Consider the following 15216-nt stretch of genomic DNA (forward strand, 5'->3'; position numbering starts at 1 on the left):
CTGTCTGCGCGTGCACATCACAAAACGGACGAGGCTTTTATACTTGCCGCGTTCACCATTGTGATATTCTTTAAAACGACAGGGGGCGTTCAAAATAAACCCACCGTGAAGTCAGATTGACAAACAGAGAATTAGAAAGTTGCCAGAACTACGTCATATCATTAATATCATTCAATATTTTTAAACGAATTATTTTTATAAATATTTTAATGATTAAGAGGATTTTTATGACCATTCAAGATTTTTTTAATCAAACTTTGATGCTTTACTTGCTTTTGTTTATATTTCAGACAGTTTTACCTATTAAAGTTTATTAAAATATTAATGACAAGAGAACATGGGTCTCTACAAATATATATTTTTATTATGGCAAGAATGGGTGGCGCAGTAGGTAGTGCTGTCGCCTCACAGCAAGAAGGTCGCTGGTTCGAGCCTCGGCTGGGTCAGTTGGCAATTCTGTGTGGAGTTTGCATGTTCTCCCTGTGTTCGCGTGGGTTTCCTCCGGGTGCTCCGGTTTCCCCCACAGTCCAAATACATGCGGGACAGGTGAATTGGGTAGGCTAAATTGTCCGTAGTGTTGACACATTACTGTCTGGCTAGTTTCTGTCCTCTTTTTATGTTAAAAAGGTAATAATAGTTTAACATTCCTGACCATTATCACCAAAAAAGCCTAGAAAAACAGGGAACCGGTGTATTGTAAACCAATAGCTTCAAATATTATTTTCCAGTTATCATAGAAATGTGTTTTCTATTTATAGTTGTGTAACTATTAAATTGTTTTAAATTCAAAAGTGTTAAATATATTTAATTGTTATATCAGTATAAAACCTATAAATGGTGGAAAAACAATTTTACCATGGCCTCTTTTGGCTTTAACAAACTTTTCCCTCAGGTTTTTCCATAAATTTTCAACAAAACCTTTCCTCCTTTCCCACTGCTGTTGCAGTTTCTAGCCAATAATTATTGATTATCTCGATTATCACAGATCATAAAGATGTCTGTACAGCCGTACCTGTTTCAGACAAAATCTCTTCGAAGTGAATCATATTCAACTCAAATCAAACGTGGTGCCTCCGCAAACACAGTGATGACGACTACTAGCGGATGCGTCGAGTATAAACTAAGGTTAAGGCTCTGTATGTGTTCATATATGTTGCATTTATTTATTTATTTATTTTATATAATTGCAGACGTTACAGTAGGCTATTTCGCATCATTGATCTGCAGTTACAGTATAATCAAATCCTGTCTATAGAAAAGGTAGTAATGAGCATTTACACATATACACAAGTATTTATTTGTATGAAGCATCTGTTTTGTGAGAAGTGCTTCTCATATGATATATGAACGACCCATACTATTGGTACCATTTTGGCAGTGGAATTTCAAGCCTGATAAAGGTGACCCGTACCGACCCATACCATACCGTACTGTACCACTCAGTGTAAATGGGCCATATGAACCCCCCTCCCCCCCACCCCCCTAAAAATCTGAATTTGCACTGCAATACCTAATTCAACTACTAGGTTGTTAATCCTAAACACTAAATGTTTAAAAACTTACAAATGGTTTAAAATCGCAAAACTAAATGACAAAAATGGGTTCAAGGTTAAATACATTCTCCACATCGAAAGAGTTGTGTTGTGCGAAGTACAATAATCCTCCTGCAGCAGAGTCAGAGAGTTTATGTCTGCTCTCGGTATCTCCAAGCCTTTACAATATATCAGTAATTAAAGGTAATCTGCGCAGATAAGTACTGTAATCATAGTTTGGCTCTGAGCCCACGGCCATATTACAACTCACCTGGACTGGCCGCAGCCTTCTCCTTCTTCTTCTCTGTAAGAGAGAGAGAGAGATAAACGTGAGTGGACTGATCTCTCAGGTGAACAATCTGCATGTGATTATGCCAGAATACTCCCTCGGTAATCAGTCGCTCTTTGCATCACCAATAGATAACAAGTTACAACGTCACATCACAGCATACCGTGATATAATAGGTCAGAATTACATGATATCAGATTTGCACCTGGATTTGACTGCATGTTCAATGTTCAATGATCACACTGCTGAGATGGTAATATTGCGAGTCGGAGAGGTCAGTGTTACAGAATCTGGTCTTCTGATAGTAAAAAAAAAAAAAAAACTAGCAGAGACGTCCTGTTCCAGGCAGATAAACTGTTCCTGATGGATCTTAGTTGTTGGACATTGCTAAATGTATCAATACATCAGCCTATTGTCCAGCAGAAAGGCGTGATCAATCTAAACCCAAGTCTACAGTAGATGTAAACACTGCTTTTGTCCACAGTAAATAACCCCTCTATGGGTCCATTCAAATGCCTGTAGCTGCAGACGGATGCCAGGATTCCCATGATGCCTTTCCTGCGTACACATGCTCCCAACATCACAAACAATTTCAAAATTGATTTTTTATAACTATGTAATAAACACAGTGTGTTCAAAACACAGACAGTGTGTTCCCAGCTGGTTAATATTCAATCCAATTTAATTGATTAGCAGTGAGAGTAAAAATATTTCTAATTTGTCTTTATTTCAAGCATATTCTTTTAGTTGGATTTTCTCTTCATAAAAGAATGCTGAAATAAAATGCTTTGTTGTTTTATTTAACAATGATAATTACAAGGAATGTCTTTTTTTGGCAGCAAATATTCATAATATAATGATTTCTTTGGGACTGTGTGACATTGAAGACTGGAGTAATGATGCTGAAAATTAAGCTTTGCATCAAAAGACTAAATGAAATTTTTAATTAGAAAAATTACCCACTAAATTGTTTCTTTGTAAGATGCAATGACTGATTAATTATCAGACTTGAGAGTCAAACGCTAATCTTAGCAATGCTTTTACAAAAAAAAATTGGCACATGTACGACAAAAAGACATGACTACAAATATTTTTATGTTACTTTAACTTATTTACATAAGTAAATCAGGTTTCAACAATTTTTTCTAGAGCAAAGTTGCAAAGTTTAACTTAATATTTTTATTCAGTTTGATTGAGATGACTAGACAAGTGAATACACAAGACGTGTCACTCGGGAGAAGTGCAACAGTCAATATGGTGAATAAAGACCCACTTACTAGTACAGGAGCCAGTGATTGATCACTATTTGGTGAATAAGGCCGCCTTCTAGTACAGGAGCCAATCATTAATCGCTATAGACTGACGATACTCTGGGGCAGGGGCTCACACCAGACATGAGTTTCTGCAGATTTTTGTGATTTGGAGGTTTAGAAATGAAACTAAAGAGACAGTTGTTGTTTAATTTTATTGGTGATTCCTAATCTGAAATTTAATGGTAAGCTTGGCAAGCAGTTTTGAAGAATTTGATGTTGCCCTATTTAGACAGAATACCCAAGCATACTGCCCGATACGTGTTGGTGGCCACCGAGTGAAATGACTTGCCTTAAAGGGACTTTAAAGTTTTAAAAGTTTTCACAGTGTAATATTCTGCAAGGAAATGGTGGCCAGTTGAACAGATTATATTGTGATCAAGCTTGAAAAAATCCATGTATAATAACTATCTATCATCCAAGTAAATTGTAAAGATTGTCATATTTTTATATTCTCAACATGAAAGTTAAAAACTACTACAACACAAGCAAAACATTTTCCTTTGCACTTGTTTTTATAATGTTGTACTTTTTAATCCACTACATTCATAAATGTAACAGGGCATAATGTTCCTTTGAACTGGAGAAACTGACATGAAGCGCTGTTTGATTTGTGGACAAGCTGATTCTTAACAGTTAATCTGTTAAATCCGTCTTCAAATCCAGTGAAAACCTCTTTGTGTATTGGATTGATGTGATTTCATCTGTTGTCTAGTCAGCAACTCACTGACTTCAAATGATCTGGTCAGAGTGAGTCTACAGTTAATTATTTACTGGTTTAATATCATGTGTAAGCATTTTCAGGTAGTGTTTTGCTCTTCCAGAATTAACATGACAAATCTTTTGAATCACCATTTCAGCTCTGCAGCAAATTTTGAATTTCTTTTACAGAAGTTTTCCTCTCTACATTCAACCGAGTGCCTGGTCACATCCACCTGGAGTGAATTGATAAAAATAGTCATACTTTAAAGACAACCCTAAAATGGTTAGATGCATGTAAATATTGCATTTTTCATTATATTGTTTCAGAATTCTGATACCCAAAGAAAAAAATATATATTTCTTACTTTTTTTTTGGCAATGTTTTTATTTTAGAATCTGTCATTTCTGATCTAAAAAAAGCATATTTAAATGGGCCATAGAGTGCATTGATTTAATTGTTCTCTGATATAAAAAAATAGTTTTAGATGCTTATTTAGAATATGAGAGACATAACAAGATTAAAACTTGCATTAAGCACTAATTCAGCAGTGTTCCATTACAAATGTAAATGTGTCTGTTGCCTCATTAAAAAGTACTTAGCAAGTTTCCCGATATACATTTTAAACTTACTAAAGATACAGTTAATTAGACGTTATAACTGCCCACTACCTAATGATACCCAGAGTTCATGTCCTGCTGGTCCTGTTTCCAAAAGAGTCCCACGTACAACATCATACAAGCTAAGACAAACCTAAAAATCAGGGGAAAACTTATAGGAAATGTTGTGGCCAATCAAATACAGCCTGTGGCATGCATATTATTAACTTTGTGTGCAAATTAATAGTCTGTGTTTTGGCCCGTTTTTCACAAGGAGTGGAACAATGGTCATTTCAATCAAGGTACTGTACTCTTATCACTCAGCTTTTCCTATGTACTGTATATCCTGATTTTTATTCTATGGCACCATTACAATATAGTTTAAGCCATTATCTAGTGACCACTTTGATAGCCGATTTTATTTAACTATAATATTGCAACTGCGAAGACTGAAACTCAATACACAGGTGGAGCTGTGGTGGAGAACTGTATCCGTAAATGTGCTGCAGATTGGAACACTGAGATGTGGTTCAGTAAATGTTGAAAAGCAAGCGTATTGGCTGCTGAGGTCCTCCTGCATCACACTTCCAGTGGTTGGAAGCAGATTGCATAGGACCCATCATTCTGTGCACCCAAATAAGTTTTATTATAGAACTTTATATTAGCAGCAAATTTAATTTCTAGTCTGTATCATCCCTAATCAGTCTGCTGTAACTGATTCAAGTTCTTCTGTATGCTCACCTTTGCAGTGTCCATCATGAGCCACTTGGATCTTGAGTCCAGTGAGACAGGCGTCACGATGCAGTTCGCAGTGGTTCCGGTATGTCTTTCCATTACTGCCACACACCGAGCGCTTATGAGTCTTGCATTGCTGCCGGAGAACACAACAATGAAAACATCACCACTGTCACATCACAATATCTATCTTGCAAGCAACAATGAAATGCATGAAATAAACAAAGGCTGGTGTTTAAATGCTCTGTGACACTGTGACTGTAATTTAATTTTCCTCTGCTTTAAAGCTGACACTAAGCCTGTAATAAAATATAAGTATGGACAGCAGGCTGGTGGTACCACAATAGTATGATTGTATAATCTGCTGAGCTGTGTAGACACACAACAAAGTCTATACATCACACATGACCCCAATCCCACACACACAGTACTGTTATTGTATAAAAGTTTATGAGGCTATAATTTTGAGATAAATAATCCTAATGATATAGCATCAGACCTGGCATGATGATACACGGTACATAAATATCGGTTCATTAACAGTTTCTGTATGCTGTGATTCCCAAGTATTTCATTTTATTATTATTATTATTATTATTATTATTATTAATGTTATTATTATTATTATTATTATTATTATTATTATTATTATTATTATTATTATTATTAGCATTATTATTATTATTAATATTATTAGTATCATTATTATTATTATTATTATTATTATTATTAGCATGATTATTAGCATTATTATTATTAATATTATTAGTATCAATATTATTATTATTATTATCATTATTATCATTATTATTACTATTATTATTATTATTATTATTCAGTCACATGATGACACCAAACAGTCAAGCACAGTGAAGAGACAGATAAGCACATATATATTCAGTTATGGTCAAAGTGATTGATGTCACCCCCCTGGATGTTCCAACGATAGTTTAATTGGCAATTCATTTTTTGGAAATAACATACCTTTGAATGTCATGATTGACAAATCAGAATCAAATATTCCAGTGAGTTGTGTAATAAGTGTACTTAAATAAAGTACATTTTAAAAAGTGAATTTTGTAATAATGTATTGATTATAAATGTACATGTTCGATAAGCATGTTTTTAGTTTGTTGAGAATCAAACTACGCTTTCTTTGATGTGTTTGACTAACAAACAAAAGCACATGTAAATTACTTTTGATATTCATTGTCTTCCATTCAATATTACATTCATATTTTCTTAATTTCAAATGCACAATTATATATACAGTTGATTTATTATAATTATTAGCCCCTTTATTTTTTCCCTAATTTCTGTTTAACTGAGAGAAAAATGTTTCAACACATTTCTAAACATAGTTTTAATAACTCATTTTTAATAACTGATTTCTTTTATCTTTGCCAAGATGACAGTCCATAATATTTTACTAGATGTTTTTCAAGACACCTCTATACAGCTTAAAGTGACGTTTAAAGGCTTAACTAGGTTAATTAGGTTAACTAGGCAGGTTAGGGGAATTACGCAAGTTATTGTATAACGATGGTTTCTTCTATAGACTCGTGTTCTATAGATTGAAAAAAATATATAGATTAAAGGGGCTAATCATTTTGACCTTAAAATGGTGTTTCAAATATTAAAAACTGCTTTTATTCAAGCCAAAATAAAACAAATAAGACTTTCTCCAGAAAATTATTAGACATACTGTGAGAATTTCCTTGCTCTGTTAAACATCATTTGGGAAATATTTAATAAAGAAAATTGTTTTAAAGGGTGAGGGGGGGGGTCTAATAATTCTGATTGCAACTAGAATATATAGAAGTTTTAATAGAAATGACATTAAACAACATTTTAGTTGCATTTCAAGCGTGGTCTTTCAAAGTTTGCTATTTATGTAATATGTTATTTTTTTTAAAGGAATTGTTCACCCAAAGTGTAAATGTCTTCACCATTTACTCACACTGAAGTAACACTAAGCATTACTTATTACTATTCTTCAGTTAAACATAAAACAAGTTTTTCTTAAGAAAGCCACTGACATCCAGTCAGAAACACTTTGAGAGTCAACAACTGCTTTCCACCATTTTATAGTATATCTTTCTGTTGTGTTTAACGTAATAAAGAAGACAGAAAACAAGAAAATGTTTTCTATGACATAAATGTATTTTTTGGGGGATGAACTATCCCTTTAGGTATACTAATGTGTACTTCCTTTCTATCACAGACATTCAGTGTTTCCAAAGCCATTGAAAATTAGACCATATCAGATAACAAAGAAAACGTTTTAAAATATGGAGAAGTCAGCAAACTTTCTACACCACACAAACATTAGATCAGGGGTGGCCAACCCTGTTCCTGGAGAGCCACCTTCCTGCAGATTTCAGTTGCAACCCATATCAAATACACCTGTAGGAAATCTGTAGGAAGGTGGCTCCTCAGAAACAGGGTTGGCCACCCCTGCATTAGATCATCAATATACCTTTTTCTACAGTTACTCAGTTTTTTTATCAGCAATAATTTTATTTAATAAGCTGTAAGATTAGATTAACATCTATAAAATATTTTAAAATTCTCACCCAGTCATCCAAAGAAAACATAAATGTCATGGAACTGTACTGCATATGAATTGCTGTGAAGAGAATCATTACCTCAATGCACAGACAGCTGGGTTCTCCTTTCTCATTCACGGCACACTCTCGTCCAGCACCACAGAACACATTAGCACACACCTTTGATTTGCTTTGAGCCTCCTGCTGACAAACACAGAAATGAACAACATAAATAAAACACAGACACACCGCAGAAATGCTTTAATTGGGTACTAGGTGAAAATAAACTTTGCTCCCTTCCAGACTCTCACCACCAGAGGGCGAGCTGCAACCGCACTGCAGAGTTCACATTTTTAAAGGTCGACTTTTTACTATCCATTTGACATTTAACCATCTACAAACACACAAGTTGGTAAGGATCGCTATATTTACCATGTATAAAGTTTACTTCTGACAAACGAATGTTTGTGGATTGACATCTCTATTCCAGCAGCTCATGAAACCCAGCCACTAAACTAAAACAAAAAAAAAACTCTAGAGTGTGAAACAGGACCACAAATTCCCCACAAAGGTAGACATACATGTGTATGCCTGCTCTTGCTCTCTCACACCATGTTTCCTCAGTTTCTGGGGACTGAAGATTGATAACATACTCTAAAAATGGCCGAAGTGGAAACACTCCAGAGAGCTTCCCGCCAACAGTTTCCCTGACAACTAGCGGTTCTCCTTGAAAACTAGGACAACTACAGATCTGGATCAGCAACCTCTCATGCTGTAACAAATGTGTGTCCGACAAGGTACATCAGCTCTCAAATAGCACAGGGAGTCTGATATTGAGAAAGTACATATAATTTGTATTTTTGTAATAGTATGATAGTTAAATTAATTATAACTAACTAAATAAAACTTCTACGTATGTTGGTCAGACTTCGTAAACTGTGAGTGTTAGCCTACAGTGAGTGTTAGTGTGAGCCTACTGCAAACTCCCCTTCAACATAATGAAAAGAAAACTACATTAGTTAAAGTGAAAAAAAAAAGCTTTTTAATAATGTTTAATTTTAAAAATACTACATGTTAAATGACCACATTTCAATTATAATAATGTAGCCTATTTTATTAATAGAAATATGAACTGTTTTTAACATTGATAGGCTAATAATATTGTCGCAATAAACAGTATTAGTGTTTTTATTGTCTACTTACATTTAGTCATGGTTTATCGATCATATAATATATGTTTAATATAATCTGAAGTGTTTTATGCTATGTATTTTATGGTTTATTTAACATTATCCACATCATGGATAATGGAGAACAAATAATTAAAATAAATAAAATTCTCATAATAGGCGACGCAGTAGGTAGCGCTGTCGCCTCACAGCAAGGTCGCTGGGTCGCTGGTTCAAGCCTCAGCTCAGTTGGCATTTCTGTGTGATGTTTGCATGTTCTCCCTGCGTTCGCGTGGGTTTCCTCCGGGTGCTCCGGTTTCTCCCACAGTCCAAAAACATGTGGTACAGGTGAATTGGGTAGGCTTAATTGTATGAGTCTGTGTGAATGAGTGTGTGTGGATGTTTGTTGGAGATGGGTTACGGCTGGAAGGGCATCCGCTGCATAAAAATGTGCTGGATATGTTGGCGGTTCATTCCGCTGTGGCGACCCCGGATTAATAAAGGGACTAAGCCCACAAGAAAATGAATGAATGAATGAAATACTCATAATTTACCAAACGTGACACTCTCTTCTACCAGCAGATGGAGCACTGATATCAGGTTTGTTTGACTACATCACAATCATGGGCTGTTTACAAGGACCTTTAAAAACTAAATAGATTTAAGTACAATTAAAAGTAACTTTAGTTTTAACATGTTTCTAAAAAAAAGTTTAACATGACACATGCTTAAAAACACTCCATAACAGAAGAATGTGTCCTGCACTAAGTTCAAGAGCATGTTAAAAATAGATGGAGAGTCTTAATTCTGATTAGATTAGATGCTGTCAGAATTTATGTCATTCTTTTTTCCTGAAACAAACATCATTATCTTTCAGGTCACTTAATATGTCTCACTTCTAAAAAATAATTTTCAATAGACTCTTCCTTTTCTATATACCTTTTTCCCTTGCGTTTCTCTAATATCATCCTGCTACAGTACCCCAGTCTCCACAGCACAGCCATAGTCATGTGAACAGGGATTTAGCCAATCACGTGCTGCCAAGTTGTGCCTGGAGTAACAATTTAGGAGTTTCCTGAAATACCCCTCCTGCTTTCCAAAGCCTCCCAAGCGTCCAACTATAATCTAATGCAGTCTGTGTTCAAGAAGGGTGTCGTCACATCTAAAATCTGGCCCGTTCTTTCCTTTCCCATGAACTGTGATTACTGGTTCCACCCTCACTAAGTAACACACACACTGACATGCACACAAACCAAAACACACACACAGACGGACCCTTCCCCCCTTTACAGCTCATGCATGAGTCATTCAGTGTCAGCAAACTTTCCAGGGGGAGATTTTCTACCCAAAGGCCTGAATACTTCTGAACAGCTTTAGAGGGATATGCTCTGAAACAGGTCTTAGTGATCATTTAAATTTACAGTTTGTTCGGGTAAAAGGAAATATATTATGCCTTTTATAGAATATATTACAAGTCTCTGATGTCCCCAGAATGTGTCTGAGATGTTTTAGCTTAAAATACCTCACAGATCATTTTATATAGCTTGTCAAGTTTCGCTTTATTTAGGTTTTTGTGTGTCTCTTTAAGTGCAAATAACCCACATCTAAACACTACTCTAAGGTGCTGTTTACAGCGGTGAGTCTTCTTGTAAAAATGCATGTTTTGTTGCACTTATGTCTTATTGACCAGCAAAAACAGCATTTTGAAAATATTAAAGTCTCCTTTTAATTTAAACACTGGTGTTTCATTTCAGTATAGATGGACAGAAATGAAAACTTGTGAAAACAGAGGCTCAGACTATTCTGTAGTATGGCGTATTGTTCCCTTATGCATCAATCTCCTTTTATATGACCACTACACAAGAGGTAGCCCTTCAATTACAGATGCTGGCACAATATCTGCATGCCCAATGAGCATGAATTGTCACATATCATGTGTTTTAGGTCCCGTTTACATTAAACATTTAAGTTTTAAAACGGTGTTTTAGAATGAAAACGATCCGCGCCCACAATGGCGTTTCACCTAGCATTTCTGAACAACTCTCCGTCCACACTATACCACTTAAAACACACATGCACGTGACCACACACACACACACACTCTAGCATGCACTGCGCAATGAGAGCTGTGCACATCAGACTGTTCATCAGGAATCTACCGCTAGATGTAATCTCACTATATTTGTTAAACGTGATATTGAATTCATCTTGTTGTATATATCTAACGACATATTCTCCGGCTTTGGTCTTATGAATCTATTACTTGTTCTCAGGTAACTTGTTTTGGCTGAGTGAAAAATAAGTTAATGTAACCTTGTACACTGATTATGCTCATTTGACTGATTGATTTTTTTGTTATAGGCTATGTTTTGTTATAAATATGCATACAGTGAAGATGACGGTCATATAAATATGTAGCTACACAACGCCTCTACATTTTTGGTGTTTGTTAAGTGCTAACATCAAAATTAAAATATGCAGTGAAACAATGTAGCCAGGGTGATGTGAATGAGGTTATAAAGTTAATTTTTCACTTTGAAGATTTACCCGATGTGTCCTCGGGAGTTTGTTTTTCATATCAAACTTGCGAAGTCTGAACTTAAGGAAAAGTTGCAAGTCTGAACTTTGTGCACTTAATATTGAGGAAAAAGCCCCAGTCAGATAGGCGAAGTCTGCAGCCCTCTATTTTCAGATGTCTCCGTTTTCCCCCATCCACACAGCAGTAGCAGCATTTTAAAATGAAAACGGTCTCTTCAGCATTTCCAAAACGCACAGTTTTTATCGCTCGAAAACTAGACGGATGACGTAACTGTTGCAAAGCGTGTGCATTTTAAAGCTAAAATGTATTAGTGTAAACGGGGCCTTAGGTTGTCGACGAAGATTGAAAAGCAGTAAAATTGATAGTATAGATGAGAATTGTTTTCATTGTAAAACACATTAAATGCAGCCTGACACACCAGAAACAACAAAAGTAAAATCATATGCTCTCAAAATAACCAAAAAGACCTGGGGCCTCATGTATCAACGCTGCGTATGCACAAAAACTTTGCGTACGCCAGGTTTCACGCTCAGAATCGCTCACGTTTGGATTTACTAACGATGAAATGAAAGTGGGAATGTGCGCAGCTCCACGCTAACTTCATGGCTGGCGTACGCACATTTCTTGTGCGTGTCTGTTTTATTTCCATTGGCGACTCCTAGAGGCAGTTGTGTTAAATTCCTCTCTACAAAGTGTCTTTGAGCCGTGGTGCAATGGCAGCTGTGTGACAGGTTCATCTGCATGTCTAGCAGGTATATAAGGTTTCCATACCATGTAGTTGACCAGCCAAACATTAAAACGCAATTTGCAGCGGCCCTCTGTTTTCCCAATGTAATCGGAGCGATCTACTGCACACACATTGCTATAAAGGCGCCATCTGAAGATGAATTTCCATACATGAATCAGAAACATTTCCATTCAATAAATGTGCAAATAAAATATGATGCACAGACTTATTAATGATTCCTACTTTTATCTTCCTCGTGATAAATACTAGGCAAAATCTGATATGTAGTGGGGGGAGGGGGGGGGGGGGGAAATAAGAATGAGTCAGACGCTGTCATCAGACGCTGGATTCAATGTCGATGTCGATGTTCAGACCCAACTGTGTTAACCGCATCAGCTAAAGTCTCCCACTCTATTTTTTTCTTTTGTTATTAATTCCGGAGGCTAACTTGCAAATAACACCATTTTTCTCCGGTCTACCTCCGAAAAAAGCACCTCCAACTCACATTCTGTTTAAAGTTTCTCTTTTTCCTTGCTTTTGACATTGCTTTTTCGCTTGGTTTCGCCAAAGTAGAGTCATTAGCATATTCATATGGGGGAGGAGGCAGGGAGGGGTTTTGCGCATGCACGTGTGCTTAGTTTCACATTAATTCGGATGTACAAAGAGAATACGCGTGGGATTCGACGTACGCAGTGTTTCATACGTCTGAATTTTTTACTGCGTACGCACAAAGCTGTAAATGTTTTAGTATGAATTCAACGCAAGTCATAGTACATGAGGCCCCAGGAGTGGATTGAAGCCTAACATGTTCAACTGGACGGTGATAAAGAAGAAGAGGTTACAACTTCTAGACTGAACCAGGACATTTCTAAATGGTTAGTGGTTTAAAGTATGTAGTTATTGTGAAATAAAGTTGATTTAACTCATCAGCTCATATACTGTTTTGTTCTGGTGTGCTGCCTTTGCAAGTAAACATTATAAGTATTATAGAACCCGAAAATTGTCTGTAATTTTTCCATGTTAAAAATTAAATTTAACCTCTTGTTGTTAACCCTAACCGTAATTGTATTAACACACTGCCTCCGAAAACTTTTATCAGTCATAAAAGAATTCAAGTAGAGTTTGATTTTTCTTATTTTGGCATATGAAAAGGTGTTTTGAGAGGTGTTTTGACAATTCAGAGCCACCGTACAAGTGAATGACAAAATCCAAAATGGCGTCTGAAGAAGCTAATCCACTTGGGCTGCGTCCGAAACCACCTACTACTCAGTAGGTACTGTATTTGAATTTAAACGTACTACTCAGCCGTTAGAAAAGTACGTTCTATACAGTATGAATTTGAAAATTATGAATGGAATTCGGACATACTACATTCGCCTTTTTGTCATGGTCACGTGACCTACCTGCGTCAGTTGCGTCCCCTCACTTCCATTCATGAATTCTCTCACGGGGCATTATGGGATAGCGCAGTTCAAAATCTTGCCGGAAGTAGTAAGTCATCCGGGTACTTCTCGCCTACTGATTTTCGAATTCTATGAATTCGGACATACTACTCGGCTCGCATACTGATTTTAGCATACTATATAGTATGGAAGTATGCGGTTTCGGACGCAGCCCCGGTCTCGCAACACAAAGCCCTATAAGCAAAGACACGGCATACAAAGACTGATTGTTGCAAGTGCTTGCAGAACATTTATTGAATAATTTAGCAATTAACTCATGCACAACACACTCTGTGCACAAGGTTTGTGTGCATGACAAGTTTTTCGTATTTGAATATGTAAAAAATACATATGAAAATTCAGACTTCAGTGTGCAAAGACCTTTACACTATGAGTATGATTCTCTTTGCTGTACAGAAACATAAAAAAGTCAGTCACTGGACTATACAATGCATAATAATGTGTACCTATTAACTGCACTTGAGGCAAGCAAGCATTTTTACAAAAACAAATCTGATCTCTGTGAATATAGTCAAAGACATTGGTAAATATAGCCACATTATGTTAACAAAGTGCAGTCAGAAAGGAAGTTTGGAAACATTTTGCAAAGTATTAATGAATTTACTGAATATAAAGCACAAAGCATTAGTATTAGTTTTTTTGCAAATCTTTACATTTATTCTTGTTGATGAATCAATCTCAACACACAATAGATTTTGTGCAAATATATAAATTATTACTGACATTATTCAGCACATTTCTTTAAGAAAAATTAATTCAACCACAACTTCTACAATGGCATTGGATATCGGTAGTTCATGGTTTCCCTTCATTAATTAATGTTGTTATTGATGTTAATGTTAATGAAACTCAAGCTGCTACAAGTAAAAAGAAATGCCAGACACTAATGCTGGTCACAAAGAAAGGGTGGATTATTATCAATACACCTGATTGTTTAGACAAACCAAACACCTTATAAAAAGGATCTGTGCATACCAGGTTCCAGGTTATCCATTCTGTGGATACCAGGATCCATAGATCATCGTAGGACTTTCTGACTAATCGCTGGCATATTAAAAGTTTGTGGGATCTTCATTTGAGAGAGTTTTGTCTTGACAATAGAGGTAGATACTATTGCAGGCCAGCGGTAGCAGAGTTACATTAATGAAGGAAGAACAAAACCAAGCCTCATGCATAAATGAATCTCCTTCTCTACAGGGAAGCCATGCTGACATTTAAACAAATGAACATTGTAGCGCACTTTAGCGAAATCAAATCAAAAAGCAGATATGTTTCCATGACAACCGTGCAGGAGGGCTCCAGAAGCGCTAGGAAATTTACTGTAGGAGAGAGCAAATGAGAGACGGGGGACGAAACGCCCGCAGATGAACTATGACCTCCGAAATTTCATCGTAGACATGTCAGACTGTCTCAAACTTTTCATGCTGTTCTCCATCCTATTATTCCTTCAAGCTGTTTAATAACAGTTGGTGCTTTGGTTGCTATAAATGGGACATTTCCATGGTGCTGGGTAAATGTAACTGTGTGAACTAACTCTAGTAGATAATTTGGTTTTAAAAAAAATAAAAAATGATTAAAAAACGGTGGTGCATATATGGATCATA

General features: G+C 36.1%; 2 protein-coding genes across 11 annotated transcripts in view; both read right to left on the reverse strand.

The window, feature by feature from the left end:
• The window catches only part of LOC147842272 (uncharacterized), a 543494-nt gene that overhangs the window by 419068 nt on the left and 109210 nt on the right, over positions 1-15216 (reverse strand). The window lies entirely within an intron of this gene.
• Positions 1-15216, reverse strand: part of fstl1b (follistatin-like 1b) — a 96734-nt gene that overhangs the window by 30375 nt on the left and 51143 nt on the right. For 6 of the 10 annotated variants that reach the window (XR_015498732.1, XR_015498733.1, XR_015498736.1 and 3 more), the window contains exons 3-5: positions 7814-7918; positions 5172-5301; positions 1804-1836 (exon numbers count right to left, since the gene is read on the reverse strand). Coding sequence is in view for 2 of the 10 variants with exons in the window: in NM_001039621.1 (NP_001034710.1) it covers positions 1804-1836; positions 5172-5301; positions 7814-7918 (268 nt within the window). In the remaining 8 variants the exon portion in view is untranslated. The remainder of the gene's footprint in view (positions 1-1803; positions 1837-5171; positions 5302-7813; positions 7919-15216) is intronic. The other 4 variants (XR_015498734.1, XR_015498739.1, XR_015498738.1 and 1 more) reach the window with 1 other exon arrangement.

Source organism: Danio rerio, chromosome 9 (assembly GCF_052040795.2).
Source record: "Danio rerio strain M-AB ecotype USA chromosome 9, GRCz13ab, whole genome shotgun sequence".
NCBI lineage: Eukaryota > Metazoa > Chordata > Actinopteri > Cypriniformes > Danionidae > Danio > Danio rerio.